The 15,728-nt window shown below is 41.1% G+C and overlaps 1 protein-coding gene across 3 annotated transcripts in view; it reads left to right on the top strand.

Moving 5' to 3' along the window:
* The window catches only part of RMC1 (regulator of MON1-CCZ1), a 29,764-nt gene that overhangs the window by 8,637 nt on the left and 5,399 nt on the right, over window positions 1-15,728 (top strand). For all 3 annotated transcript variants that reach the window (XM_054016608.1, XM_054016607.1, XM_054016609.1), the window contains exons 5-13: window positions 1,656-1,742; window positions 5,188-5,328; window positions 7,000-7,103; window positions 7,649-7,738; window positions 7,824-7,929; window positions 10,936-11,047; window positions 12,695-12,739; window positions 13,384-13,437; window positions 15,130-15,258. In XM_054016608.1, coding sequence (XP_053872583.1) covers window positions 1,656-1,742; window positions 5,188-5,328; window positions 7,000-7,103; window positions 7,649-7,738; window positions 7,824-7,929; window positions 10,936-11,047; window positions 12,695-12,739; window positions 13,384-13,437; window positions 15,130-15,258 — 868 coding nt within the window. The remainder of the gene's footprint in view (window positions 1-1,655; window positions 1,743-5,187; window positions 5,329-6,999; window positions 7,104-7,648; window positions 7,739-7,823; window positions 7,930-10,935; window positions 11,048-12,694; window positions 12,740-13,383; window positions 13,438-15,129; window positions 15,259-15,728) is intronic.

Here is a 15,728-nt window from a genome sequence, read left to right as displayed (position 1 = left end):
GATTCTCTGAACCATTGATGCACATGAATAATGACATGAGTGAAGTGTGTTCCAGGATTCTGTTCTTGGTAGCATCTGAGATTCAGAAATTAGTTCCCTAGTAATTTTTTTCTGCATATGTAACCAAACCCTGTGTGGGCTGCCAGTGGGCATGACTTGGAGACCTTCAGCGCCAAAAGCATGAACCCTCTATTGCTTGATCTAAAGGACTAATGAGAGAGACTCCCATTGACTTCGGTGAATATTGGAGCAGGCCCTAGGTCCCTTAGCAGGAAGCAGCAACATGCCATAAACTTTGTATGTGAACCAGCTGCTAGAGGGAGTGAAAGGACTATACTTTCCTAGTGTGGGTTACTCTCCCCAGGACCGTATACTGCAAGGTGGTGAGTGCCCCTTAGCTCTCATATCAGTGGGAACAGAGGATGCTCAGCACCTGGCAGAGTTGGATCCGCATTTCCCATTTGACTGCCCCAAAATACAATTTCTCTTTACGTTTAGTGCTTCCCTCTGCACTTTGATTCTAATGGAAGTATTTGATAGCTTTTGGTAGAATAGTTAATGGCTGTGACAATATGACTCAAACTGGTAACATTTTACAGTTATTATGGTTGAATATGTTTAGCTCTTACAAGCAGTTGTTTTAGAACTTGCACTAGTTGTCCCCTGAGTGGTGACATGTGCTGCTTCCACAGTATTTCCAGCCTTTTCTGGAGCCAAACTCAGGGGACTGGAACAGGAAATTGCCAGGGTATTAGTAATGCTAAGTCACTAACGAATCCAGACCACTTTAGCACGGTGATCAAATAACTAATGTGAAATGACGGGGGAGTTTCGGTGGGTGTCTCTCTCAATCCGGTCTTTTGGGGACTATTATCCATATTACCCAGACCACCACTATGTTTGGCTCTATTGGACATGGAAGCTGAATCGCATGCTCTCCTACAGTTTGTCTCGCAGTCAGGGTTGTGAGGATAAGAGGACAGCATAAGTATCCTTTTTTTTTTTTTCATTGCTGTATCTTTTATGGATTTTTTACAAAAAGAGGATTTAGTACCTTTATAAATGTAAGACCGTCTCTTCACAATAGCTTTCCAATAATAACAATGAAAGAATGGTTCAGCATGACATCTCTGTAGATAATTATAATAATAATAATAATCCATGTATTACTCAGTGACTGTACAAGAAGATGTGTGCAAATACCAACAGAGAGGCTGAAGAAGTATTTCAGGTAGTACTTGTGAAAGGTGCTAGATGAGGGTCATAAAATAGATATACTACACCTCTACCCCGATATAACGCGACCCGATATAACACAAATTCGGATATAACGCGGTAAAGCAGTGCTCTGGGGGGGCTGCGCACTCCGGCAGATCAAAGCAAGTTTGATTAATTCGGTTTCACCTATAATGCGGTAAGATTTTTTGGCTCCCAAGGACAGTGTTCTATCGGGGTATAGGTGTATTATGATTTGGTACCCTGCATGGCTGTACTTCCTGCAGTTAGGCCAATAATGGGTCTACCAGGCAAACCAAAACTGAAATATACTAGGGTAGATGCAAAAGTTCCCAGATTCTTCACTAAAATTTTACTTGTTTATATGGATAGTTAATAAATTTTTACTAAAATCTGTTTATATCTTCTTTTAATAAAAGACCAAGAATGCCAACATTTTAGGATTTTGCTGGACAAGTTCTACAGAAATTGTCTTCATAACAGATCAAGGAATTGAATTCTATCAGGTAATCCAAATAATTGTCTTGTAAAAATGTACATATTTGGAAATTTCAGCATTACATTTTATTGTTGCTTAGAGGTTAAATGTCTTTATTATCTTGCAGTCCCTGGCTCTGAACTTCTTACCTCTAGGTCTGAACTGTTTAGTATGATTATACAAGGAAACTGACAGCCAGAGATAAGGGAAAAGTGAATGTTTTATCCTGGAGAATTTTTTGATGATATTTGCGTTTAGAGAGTTGAATGCAATTTTTTTTGGACATTGTATATGTTGTAGTTTTACTATCATAACAACCTATTCATGCTGTTACTGGAAAATATACTCCAGTGAGAAGGATTTAATTAATCTATTTAGCAACTCTGGCTTAGTAAACCTCTTTAATTATAATAAAATTAATATAAATGTTAACAAATTTGAATTTTTTTTTACTTCATGCAAAGTAAAGCAGCAATATATTTAAGAGTGCACAAATTCAGTGCTAAGTTTAACAGAGTTAATGCCCATCAGCTAAGTCCATGTCACACCTGCCCATCTCTGACATGTTCCATATACCATCTTAAACCCATCTCCCTCCCATCTTGTCCTAATTCCTTAATTGCTGAGTTCTCCTCAGGCTTTTGTATTTAACTTGTGTGCTGTTGGAGTGACATACTGGATAAACATTCCTGTTTCTGGTGATTAGATGAATATTTTCTGAAAATACTATTGGAGTGTATTGATCATGTGGAGCAAGTGATAAGGCAGTGGTTGAATTAAAAACAAATCAAAAACCCATAGAATAAACTTGTGCGCATTGGACTGCAGAACTAAATCATCTATTGTTTCTCACTTGACTTCAGTGAGGTCCCACGTGTACCAGGAGTCTACCCATGTGAAGCAAGCTGTGGGATCACAGCCCACTATCATAAGAATTTTGGAGTAGGGACTGACTTCTGTATGTACCGTCCGAGGTGGATTGATTAAAATCAGTGATATTAATGATTTAAATCAGCAAGCAGGGAATCTTGATTTAAATAATAGATTTTAATCTTGTTTTGTATTTATACTTCTTAGTTATTTTCCTAAAGATAGGTTCATTCTCATTGATTGGTATAACCATTAAAATTATTGATTTGCTACTAACTATAGTCTTTCCACTAAATTGGCTGGTAAATTTGGTAACCAGGAGGATATACTATATCTATAGGCATTTATTTAAACAATTATATAGCTTAACATGCATTTTATTCTGATTCATACTTTTTACATCTTTTATGTTAAAAAATAGCAAATGAGACACTTTTTTTTTTTTTTTTTTTTTTTTACTCATTGGTGTCAAGCTGCATTTGGATGGAAATTGGAATTGCATTAAAAATGCACAAAAGCAGTATTGTAAAATTTGCTTTTATTAAATAAAACTGCCTTAAATGTGCTAGATACATAAGAAAAATAAGCTTATCAAAACACATTTTGCATTTAAAACTGATTTATTAAACAAATGAAGTATTAACTGTAGTTAGTGAATTGACAGATTGTTTCTAGTCATCATGGGACAGATTTTCAAAGGTATTTAGGAGCCTAAAGATACAGATATGTGCTTAATTGTTTTTTTTCAAAGTGCCTAAACACCATGGGAGATAGGCTAGGGTTACCATATTTCAGCAAGCAAAAAAGAGGATGGGAGGAGCCCCGCCCTAGCCCCACCCCCATCCTGCCCTAGCCCCGCCCCCCTCAGAACTCCCAACCCTCCCCCCGCTCCTTGTCCTCTGACTGCCCCCCAGGACTTCACCCCCTACCTAAGCCTCCCTGCCTCTTGTCCCCTGACTGCCCCCTCCTGAGACCCTCCCCCCATCCTAACTGGATCCCTAGGACCATACCCCCTACCAGTACCCTGACTGCCCCAACCCTTATCCACACCCCCACCCCCAGACAGACCCCTGGGACTCCCACGCCCCATCCAACCACTCCCCACCCCCTGACAGCCCCCCCCCCGAACTCCCGACCCATCTAAACCTCTCTGCTCCCTGTCCCCTGACTGCTACGATCCCTCTCCCCACTCCTGCGCCCTGACAGCTCCGCCCCCAGAACTCCCAACGCCCCCCCCTGCTCCTTGTCCCCTGACTGCCCCCTCCTGGGACCCCTGCTCCTAACTGCCCTCCAGAACCCCACCCCCTACCTAAGCCTTCCTGTTCCTTGTCCCCTAACTGCCCCCCAGGACCCTACCCCCTACCTGTACCCCGACTGCCCAAAACCTTATCCACACCCCTCCATAAAGCTCCCCCCCTGAACTCCCGACCCTCCCCCCCCCCCCGTCTCTTGACTGCCCCCTCCAAAACCTCCCTGCCCCTTCTCCGACTCCCTGGCCCCCTTGTTGTTGGCCTTCGCCTAACGTCTCTGTGAACTTGCTCAGGAACGGCCTGAGCCGTTCATCCCGGCACGCTGGGCAGCAGTGGAGGAGGAGCGGGGGAGGAGCTCCAGACTGCCGGAGGCGATCTGCGAATGCAGGGAGGGAGGGAGTGATCTCTGCTGCAGGGGAAGCGGAGGAGGGGCTCTCTCTGGCTGTCAGAGCCCCATGTAAGTGGCGCCATCCGGCCGGCTGCCCTGTTAGCCGCGCGTGCTCTGCATGGGGCGGGGGAGTCCGGACGTTTACAAATTCCCCCTGGACGCTATTTTTAGCTCAAAAAGCCGGACATATCCGGGGGAATCCGGACGAATGGTAACCCTAAGATAGGCATCTAACCTGCTTAGGCACTTTTGAAAATTCCGCTAGGGGCTTAAAGGTGTTTGAACATCTGGCCCCACCCAGGTTCTTAAAAGTGTTTAGAACGGCTATGTCTCATCCTCTCCCAAATGTATTTTTTATCCATAGCTTACATATGTATAAGCTTTCCTGCTTTTTTTCAACTCCCAGTCAGTTTCTCAACTTAGAACTAGTCCAAATGAAGAAAATAGTTTCTCTGCACCTGCTAACTAAACTGAAACCAAAAGAAATTAAGACAAAAGCTTTTTGCACAACAGAAACTGAAAGCATTTGCATTAGGAAAAATGTAAACATCAGCATTTGCTGCATTTTAAAGACTGAAAATAATATAGATACTTACTTAATGCTGTACGTGACATTGTCACATTTGTAAATGTTGAGTTGACCTGAAAAGGTTAAGATATTTTTCCCCTGATCCTGTCTATAACTGAATAAACATCACCTTTTCATGACTTAAAATTTGAGGAGGGCTCATTTGATGCTGCATATTTATTTAAATAGATTTTTTAATAGATAATAAGTTTAGGCTTTAACATAGGGTATCATAATTTAAAATTGAACAAGATTTATTTTCAAAAAGAAAAATGTATTTAAATCTATTTTTATTTAAAAAATCATCAATATTTATCCATCCTGGTGGGGCACCTAGTACAGTGTGGCCACTTGCCGCTACTGGAATAGTAAAGGTGCTATTACTTTGTGTCTCCAGGTATTACCAGAGAAGCGAAGTTTGAAACTGGTGAAAAATCAGAATATCAATGTAAACTGGTACATGTATTGCCCGGAGAGTTCTGTCATTCTGCTGTCGACTACAGTCCTCGGCAATGTCCTCCAGCCATTCTATTTCAAGGTAAGGGACACATTCCCAATCTTGAGTTTTGTTTGATACATTGGGTTTTTCAGGTGACTGTCTCCTCCCCCTTTCCTCCCCCTACACCCCTGTGTTGGTCTTTTCTATTTTTAGTTTCCTCCTAGATGTGTAATGGTTCCAGTCCCTCATACAAACAAAAATAAAAAAGCAGACAAAATGAAAACCTACACACCAGTCTTTCTCTCTATGAGTAGAGAAGGAAAAGATTTCTATTTGTAAATACTTGGGAGACACTAACACTAGATAGATCTGCCTTCACAGGGAAGTGAGTTAAGATGATGCTGGATAGCTGACATTAGAGGAGTAATGCAGCAAAAGCAAAATCATTGATACATACATTTTGGTGGCCCAGTGACTTGACAAAAGGATTATGATATCTTTCCAGAAATTACCCTTTCAATTAAATGCATTTAAACAGAACTCTAAAATCCAACCCCAGTAGCAACTGTAGTAGCCTAAGCCTTCAATTTCTGCACAATGTGATCTTTTGTTTAAAGGAAAAACTAAGTTTCTAGTTCTCTTGCTTGTAACTGTAACCTTCCAAATGTGAATGAATACATTGTTCTCTTCTTGAGCCTGCGGAGACAACTGCGTAGTTGTTCCCAAGCATCACTAATGACACCGAAAAGATTCGTGTTACTTCTGCAGCTGCTGTTTCAAATCCTTTGGGCAGCATTTCAGTCTGACAAGAATCAGACCTGTTTCACACTGCTGTGGCTTGAGGAAAGCTATGACTATGAGCTCAGCAGCTGGACACTGAAAATATTCATGGGAGAAGGGGGTTCCATGAGGGGTAGAACTGCACTTCTTTCTTCCCTCCCCTCCCCCCAATCTCCAAAGAAGCAGAAGTCTTTGAGTGGGGTGAAGAGAGCACACCCCTTCCTTCCAGCTGTTGGAGGAGGTAAAATGGGGGTTTCCCATGTATCATGCCTGCTGGCTCCAGTTTACATGAAAGGAACCCCCAAGCAGGATCCTGGGACAGCAGTGTGCCAAGAGTCTTGGCATCTTCCCAGCAGATGGCGGGATGAAGGCATGGGCTTCTGATCAGGGTCTTGCCAAAGACCTTGCTGGCTAATAGGTACCCACTGAATTTTTTCAACTTCTCAATTAAAATGTTAATATTGTTATAACTTCCTGAAGAGACCTTTGAAGATACAAAATTTGAAATAAACCTTTCAGGAGAGGTCAGTTGTAAAAAGAAACGCTTCCATGATCAATGTAAGGCTTCTACCCCCATCCCAAAAAGGCTGAGTGCCTATTGCGTGGTCAGCTCCTCTGAAAATCAAGCCATTCTGGTCTCGAATTCCAGACTCAACTGTAAATGAGTTTGACTATAGATTCTTGTATTAGTTTAATTAATTTGAAAGGGAAGCCTAAGACCTCATTCACTGAAACTGTGCAGTAGAATGTTAAAGTAATAATTCTGCTGTTCATATAGTGCCTACCAAAACAGGGATGGGGCTACACTACAAATAGTAGTAAATAAATGAGTTGATTGCTCTAAAAGCTTCTCTTCTTTTTGGAACAGTATTGCCCCTTCTCACAACTAGTGGGTGCCATTCATATTATCACAGGCCTTCATAGTTGAGAAACATAGAAGAAACTTTTTCTAAACTAGACTTGACAGACTGAAACTTTTTTTTTAAACAGGGAGGAACAATGTCAAAATTATCAAAGTTTGAAATTGAATTGCCTGCAGCACCCAAGTCCTCCAAACTCAGCCTTTCTGAAAGAGATATTGCTATGGCTACAATGTACGTACCACTGAATAATCAGTCTTTTCCTTCATTTAAAGGGTATTGACAGCTTATGTAGTGGAGATCCAGAGAGGAGGGTAAAGTCCAGTCATGGTAAAATGACTTGTCTGCTTTTTATCTTATAATAGAGTATTGTTAAAGTGCTTGGTACTGGACTGAACGTAAAGGAGCCTAAAGAACTCTTATAAAAAGATAGAACTGATTAGGAAGTGAATGAGTCTCTATCACTTGAGAGATGTAAAACTAAATATTACAAAAGGTTGGTAAATGTACAATAGAGAACAATCTTGTATGGACAGAGCTAGCCTGAATGATAGATGTTTGTCACCTAATTTAGATTCCGTAAGCAACCTGACTTATGTGTAACTTCATGTGAATTGTTTTGTGAGGGGGAAGCAATGTGACCATGACAGACTGGTCAGACACTGCAGTAATAGGATAACTTGCTGTCTTCATTGCAGAAAGGGTCTCCTAGGTGCAATTTTTCTGCTAGTATATTCATTTATTTGAAGAATAACATTTTAATCATGTTGTTTTGTTAGATATGAGCAGCTTTATGTTCTCTATCTGAGGCATCATTCAAGGACTTCCAATAGTACCGGAGCAGAAGTAGTCCTTTATCATTTACCAAGGTAAGTTGTGTTTTGGTTTTTATTTTTAGATATAAATGACCTTGCTGATCAATGCCCCTTATCTCTGATGTTAATGTTTTCATAGGGAAAGCTCCTGTAAGAAGATGCATATATTAAAGTTGAACAGGACAGGGAAGTTTGCATTGAATGTTGTAGATAACTTGGTGGTAGTTCATCATCAGGACACTGAGGTATGATCTGCCTACAAATTATTTATACCTTGTCTTCAAAGTTTATGCTAGATTTTCTGGAGGCAATGGGCCTGTTCCTTCAAATACTTTTGCATGTGCTTAGTCTTTCCAAGTAAAGCTAAGTGTTTTCAGGATCAGGGCCCAAATTTGTAATTTACAGGGGGAAAAAATCCCACTCCTGATTGTAATACGTTAGATCTGAATTATGATTTTCATTCTATCTTCTTTTCAGTTTCTCATTTTTCTCTCTCTCTCTCAAAAAAAAAAAAAAAAAGGTTGGTGGGATAAAACTGTCTACTTCTCTCAGCCTAAAGGTTTATATGTCTACAGCTGGAGCAAAGCTGGTTCAGCCATTAAAAGCCCCGTCTCCCTCTAATGATTAGAAACTTTGTATTCTAATAACTCAAATGGTTGCAGCTAAAAACTGATCTTGATTTTTAAGTCTCAAACAAATCTTAAAAAGCCACATATGGGGAGAAAATAATAGTTCACACTAATTTTATTTATTTATTTATTTATTTATTTGTAAAGTGTGTACAAAAGAACTTTTCCATCTCTCTGTTTTGGGCCAGGGGCATGTGTTATACTGGCTTAGTTGCATCCTATAAACAAATTTTATTTTGTAGTATAGTGGATGTAGAGTAATACCTACTACTATTCAGATTGCAAAACAGCTACCATTCTAGAACCCTGTCATTTTCATGGTCTTGATTCTCCAAAACATTCACCTTTTTGGAGGCTGTCTTTCTATCTCTTGCTTCAAAAGTGATGCTTATTTTTGAGGAAAGTTTGAGCAAAATCTTTCTGTATATTTTTGAGTTATAGGAGAATGGCAAAACTACTTCCCTGTTGTGTGTGTTGTGTTGTAATAAAATACACTTTTCTACAAAGCTATAGCAAAAATGGCTGAAGTTTAAAACTCACCATGGATGTACAGGAGAAGATTATCAAAGGGCAATTAAATGGCCAACTCCCATTGAATAGGAGTTGGTGCCAAACTGCCCTTTGTGCCTTGAAAATCTCTCTCATAGTCCCCATTAGATACCCTGCTTGGTTTTGGGAGGAAAAACAATTGGAGATTGCTTGTGATGAGAAGCAAAGTGATATACTTGCCCCAGAGCCTAATAAAACCCTGTCCCTGCCTTTATCATCACTGTACATTCTCACTGACAAGATCTGGAAGCTTGACTAGACTGCTGCTCTGACAGTTGCTGGAACAATTTGCATGAGAAGTTGTAAATGTCTCATTGAAACACAATTTCAGTACTGTTTAGCATAGCATAAAATACATGCTATAAAATATACAGGATGTGCAATATGCTGAACTAATGTTCCCATTGGAGCCTTAACTACTCCCTGAATTTTTTGAGCATTAGCTGTGTAATCCTAAAATAAACCAAAAGACATTGATGCTAATGTAGGTTTTTTAATTACTTCATAGTATTTGACTGAAGTAGAGAGAATTAGTCTTTTAAGTCAGTGTTTTTCAAAGTACTGGGTCGCAGCATGTAAGGCACTGGGTCATCTTGCTCCTCAACCAGGGACGCTAGCAGCTCTGGTCAGCACCGCCTGGGAAGGGGCCAGCAGCAGGTCTAGCTTCTAGGCCGGGGGGCCACGGGGCTCCGCGCACTGCCTGAGCACTGGCTCCGCATTCCCATTGGCCGGTGGGGTGGTGCCTACAGGCGAGAGCTGCGTGGAGCCACTTGCAGGCCTCCACCTAGGAGCCAGACCTGCTGCTGGCTGCTTCCGGGGCACAGAGTGGTCTGCGGTGCCAGGACAGACGGAAAGCCTGCCTCTGCACCCTGGCTGCGCCACTGACCATGAGCTGCCAGAGGTAAGCCCATGCCCCAATCCCCTGCCCCAGCTCTGAGCCCCCCCACAACCTGGAACCCCTTCCTGCACCCCAAACCCCTTATCCCCAGCCCCACCCCAGATCCTGCACCCCCAGAGCCCTGGCCCCTTTCCGCACCCAACCTCCTGCCCCAGCCCAGAGCCCCCTCCCACACTCCAACCCCCTCATCCCCAGCTCTGCTGGGTTGTGGGCATCAACAATTTTCTTCAACTTGGTCCCCCCCAAAAAAGTTTGAAAACCACTGGTTTAAGGCATCTGGAAAAGGGGCCTGAGTTAAGGTTGAGCATTAAATTCTTAACATTAGGAACTTCCTGGCACTTGATTCCTGGCACAATCCAACCTTAATGTTGCATTCAGGCTAACTTTTACTAACATAGTGCCCCAGTCCTGCAAAAACTCCAAGGCAGATGTTTAATCTTATGCACATAGTAGTCCCATTGAAAGCAGAGCTCTTGCAAGATTGGAGCCTCAATAGTTAATCTGTCTGTGATGAAGGACCGCATAGATGGTGGCTAGGTCTTTACTTGCACAAAAGGCTTTTGTCTCCTAAATGAACTCCTTCCAGGCAGCTTAAAAAGAGTTTGGATAATATGCCCCGTTAGTAGATGTTGCAGAGCAGGGTTTTTAATTGTCGTTTTAGTGCTGTATGTTAATTTAACATTTTGTACGATACGTTTATTCTCCAGTACTATCTGGGTCAAGCAGCAAGTGCTGGTGTACACATGCAGAAGACAGACAGTACACAATTTGAATAGGTTACATGCCGTTAATTTTAAATTTGCCATGGAGTCCCTGTAATGCAAAGTGTGAGATCTCTCTAATACAGGTCTCCCACAGAGAACACACTGTACTTGTGGCAGAATCACACCATCTGTGTTTTTTAGCTAATATTAACAAAATTCAAACTTGGCTTTAAAGTTAGTGGAAGTCTTGAGACATTACATGAGTCTAATTTTGAGGAAAATATACTTCTGGTAGTTTCGAAAAATGTATAAACAAAGTTAAGTAAGTAACATGATTTAATTATTACAAGAGCAGAGGATGAAATAAATGCAAAAGCATTTGAACATGAATAACTTGAGATGTGCTCTTATAATTGCTGAATATCTTCTCATGGGCATGAAAAATGAGGGGCACTTTCTTTTCAATTTTAGACATCTGTAATATTTGATATCAAACTAAAAGGAGAATTTGATGGGACCGTTACCCTTCATCAACTTGTTCTTCCAGCTCGATCAATACAGCCCTATCAGATCCCTGTGGCAGGTAAAATTATTACATGGCACTTAAACACAGTGAACATGTTTTTCAATCCTAGGTACATATATAACCCCAATCAGCATAGTATCTAAGTGCCTCACAGTCTTCAATGTATTTTTCCTCACAACACCTGTGAGGTAGGGAAGTGCTCTTATTCCCCATCTTAGGAGGTGGGATGGGGTACAAGGCACAGAGGGTAAGTGATTTGTCCAGAGTCACTCAGGAAGTCTATGGCAATGCAAGGACTTAACCCAGTCTTCTGAGCCCTAGCTGAACGTCCTAATCACTGGAGCACCCTTCCTCTCCTCTTGTGCTTAAACTGTGATTTAAAATGCACAAAAGTAACAATTACTCCTTAAAATAGATACTTATTCACCTACCATTGTACCTTGAGGTAAAATTTAAGTGGTGTGTGGGAGTTGTGTTCAGTGTCAGTGAACTGTTCACGTATATAAAATTCAAGTACTGACTTGTTACTTTAACAGTGTGTCTCCTACTATACAGCTGTGGTGGTGTAAAGCACACCTTTGCACTCCCCCAGTTCTGGAGTTGCTGTGTGTAACAGGGTTGGTCCCTAGGCATACATTAGAGCAACCTGAGGGTTTCTGTAATATACTGTAGTTGCTAACAGCCCCCAGGTGCTGAAACCATGGCAGAGGATCAACACAGCATAGCAGTATCCAGGCCCCTTACACTAGCCATGGGTGGAATAGAAACATCTACTTACACAAACTCTGCACCACCTGAAGATCCTTCCTGCACTGGGGTGCTCACCCCCGTAGCACCACAATTACGATTCTACAAGCAGTGTAGTTCACAGTGGCTATGTTAGATTGGACTAGAGGATCTTGTATATATTTTGCCTGAGATGGGATCTTCCACTTTAAAGAGTTTAATTCTGACCTGTTCTTTTCTCTGAAGTCACGATGGAAATAGTGATTCTGGAAGATGTGGTTTGTCAACTGGTGTATATGTTTTGTGGGTATATATGTAACTACTTCACAAATAATATTGTGTAACAAACAGAATTGCTTAATTTCAGAATGCAAAAACCACTGTCCAGTTTTTTGAGGAACTAAGAAATACAATGTGCTTGCATTCAGTATCTAGCAAACTGAGCAGCATTATTTTTATTGCGTTAGGATGGGTTATGGCATGTCTTTTCTTTTTAACTGAGTTCTGGAATACTTGTGTGTTGTGTTGAAATCATAACACCCACACTAATGAGTACCTTTAAATTTGAGAAATAAGAGAAATAAGTGGGGAGGCAGAAGGAGCACAGAGTCTCTCAAGAGGCAACAAGTTCTGCAGTCAATTAACAGTAATACGTAGCTTCTTGTTCATTCAGCTACATCAAAGCAACAAGCTACTTACGTGTATATGGTTAAAAGACTTTTTGCAACACTAAGTAGCAAGTTATGATTTCAACACAACACAAGGTGACAAACGCAAGTGTGAATCGTGACACATTTTACTAAGAACTGAGATACCGCATCTTGACAGGGAAAACAGATGGTTAATTTCTTGCATAACAAAGAATGTGTGCACTAATCAGCTAATAAACCTTACCTACTCATGGCAGCTCGAGAAATCCGTCTGTCCTGGGACTTGTTTTTCTTTGTTTCAGATGTTAACTTTTCCTCCCATGTGCAGGTCCAGCCTCCGTGACTAATCAGTCTCCTGTTCCATGTAAACTCTGTATCCTTTGGTTCTATTTTATTCTGGAACTTTGTCCAGATGTAATAGTTTCTCTATGCACCTGCAAATTTAGAGCATTTCTGTTATTAGAAATAAAGTGAAAAGGGGGAATCAAATATTTGTTTTTTTCTTTCCTGTTAAACAGGTCTGTTAGTAGCTTTTTGATGAAAGAATGGAGTACTGGAATATTAGAACAAAATATTTGAAATGTAGTCCCACTCTAATGTGACGAAGATAGCGTTGTGGGGTTCATAGTCTCTCATTTCAGATAAGGCTTCTCTGGGAATTAAATGGTGGTATAAAGCTTTTGAAAGCAAAAGTGTGCTATAGTTGCAATACAGAATCAAAATATGTGTTAATGTTATGAGGTCTAGGAATGAAATTCCTTTAAAGCATTCAGCTGAAATGTCATAGGGAAATGAGGAAATCATCTTGTGACTGGTTCATAAGGGATGATAAACAACAAAGGGGACAGTGTTGGAGATCTGAATGAGGCTGCTTGAATTTGGTCCTAATCAGCAACTTCTGGAGGCTTATTTATTTAAGCCAATGCTAATATGAGATGAGTGGTTTTATAAACAGATATGCTAATATCAAAAGTAGGGCTGGTGTTTTATTTCTTAAGAATTTTCTTTAACATTTAGATTCCTCCTCCTGGATTGTCTTTCAGCCTGATATTATAATCAGCGCAAGTGAAGGTAAATTGGATGTGATAAGTTTCCCATTAATTTTGAGGTTTAAGTACAGCACCTTTATCCTTCTAATTCCAGTTCCATTAGCTTTTTAATAGTCTAAATCAGTGGTTCCCAGATTTTTTTCCACCAAGGACCCTTTTGGCATCTGCCTAAATTTTCTGGACCCCTTTCATTTGTGATATAGAAGTTTCATGTTGTTGTTCTATTGGTTATGTTTATTTAAAAAAATATATTTGCAATTCAAATAAGACTCAACGGAACCAAAAGTAAACAGTCTGCAATTATTAGAGGTTATTTATTTATTACAACCATTAAACTGTATCCATTTATTACAACCATTAAACTGTATCAAAGTAAGAATGCCCCCACCAGGGTGACCTCTCACGCACTGTGCATGCAAGAACAAAATGGCATCCTCCATGTGGCAAAAGTACCTGCTACAGTACGCTGGCTCAAGGGATGGACCCATGGTGGAACTCCACAAGTTCAGGGATCCCACTTTGGGAACCATTGGTCTAAATGGAAGTGACCAATGTGAATCTCACTAATGGACATCAGGGTTAATGAAGCATAACTGAAGGTGATTACATGCTTGTCACTCAAATAATGAAACTATTTTGGATACCTCTTAACAAAAGAGGCAGCATGGGAGAAACTAAGGCCTTGTCTACACCACAAAGTTTTGTTGGCAAAAGCTGCCAACAAAACAGGAGGTGTACACACTACAAAGCTGTTTTTGGCAGCAAAACTCTGCTGTTTTGCTGACAAAACCTAACCACTTCAACAAGAGGCATAGAGCTTTTTCCCAGCAAAGTTCAAGTGACAAAGAGTCAGTGTAGACTCTGCTGTTTGTTTTTGTCTACATAAGTGGCTTCCACCAGTATCCCACAATGCCTGCTGTGACTGCTCTGCTCACTGTTTTGATCTCTGCTGCCCTGCAGGCATGTGTGGTCTCCCCCCCCCCCCCCCCCCAAAAAAAAAAAGCTCTGGGAAGTATCTGACAGCTGAGCATGTTGCTCTGGGAACTAACCATTAAGGAGGAATGTTCCTGTTCTGCCCTGCACTAGGAACACAGGGCTGCCTCTGTAGAGAGCCGGGAGGAGGACAGGACTGCTGTTTTGATATTCCTCAGCACAGAGCGCTCACAGCGCTGCTCAGGATGCTGCTCCCATCAGCTGTGTGTGTGTCCCTCTCGATAGGTCGGTCAGCCTGCTGTATCCAGCACCCCAGACACCACTCTCCTTCTCCCCCCACCTCCCTTTCAGTTGAAGAGCGGCTGACAATCTACTGGGATTCCCATGGAATGGTAGGATTGAGAAATCTGCATCATGTGACACTGTACCTGCCCCATGAAGCATTGCAAACCCTTCCCAAAGCACCCTGCGGCCAGTTGCACAGTGGGATAGCTACCAGAGTGCACTGTTTTCTGTGTCAGTGCAACAGCTGCTAGTGTGGACATGCAACAGCGATTTTTAATTGAAGTGCTTTAATTAAAGCAGCATAACTTTTGCTGACAAAACTTTGTAGTGTAGATCAGGCCTAAGTGTAAAATAACTTGTATGGGTATGGAAGACTGTCATCTTATGACTTTTCATGTGTTAAGTCAAAACTTAAGTGTCCCTCACAGTTGTGTAATTAGTTTTGTTTTACTTAATATTTTTAATAAGGCTTGATGGTTGGCTCTCTCAAATCTAGGTTATCTCTGGAATCTCGAGGTGAAACTTGAGCCTGTGGTTAACCTCTTGCCAGATAAAGGAAAGCTAATGGATTTTCTTCTCCAGAGAAAGGAATGCAAAATGGTTATCCTATCTGTGTGTTCTCAGAGTAAGTCTTGCTCTTACTGATTGTGTGTCTCCATCTCATTCTTGGAAGCATTTTAGGTGTCTTCCTACACTGTCCTCGTTCAAGGCTAGTTTTCCATGGCCTTGAGCTCAGTATCTTATTTTGTGAACTACCAGGGACTAAAATAGGGGAGCATTCTGTGTACCAGTGACTGTACCACATTTCTAAATATAGTTTTTCATCAGTGATGTTGCTTATGCTGCCAATAATATCTAAGCCATGTTGCTTTTGAATATCTCCCACCAAATCATTTCTGAGGGCTAGTGTGTGTGCACATGCTTGAAAATGTAAGATGAGTCTGGTTCCTTCTTTGAACCCAATTCTTGATTTCACCAAATGAAACTTCATGTCCTGGCAAAAAGCATTTGCATTCCAATTAAACATAGCGCTTACCGTAGTCTACACTTAACATTTATATCTAGCCAAGTTGACATACCTGAGCACCATAGTTC

This window comes from Malaclemys terrapin, chromosome 2 (assembly GCF_027887155.1).
Source record: "Malaclemys terrapin pileata isolate rMalTer1 chromosome 2, rMalTer1.hap1, whole genome shotgun sequence".
NCBI lineage: Eukaryota > Metazoa > Chordata > Testudines > Emydidae > Malaclemys > Malaclemys terrapin.
The sequence above is the reverse complement of the archived record's forward strand: the minus strand, read 5'-3'. Positions and strand labels throughout refer to the sequence as shown.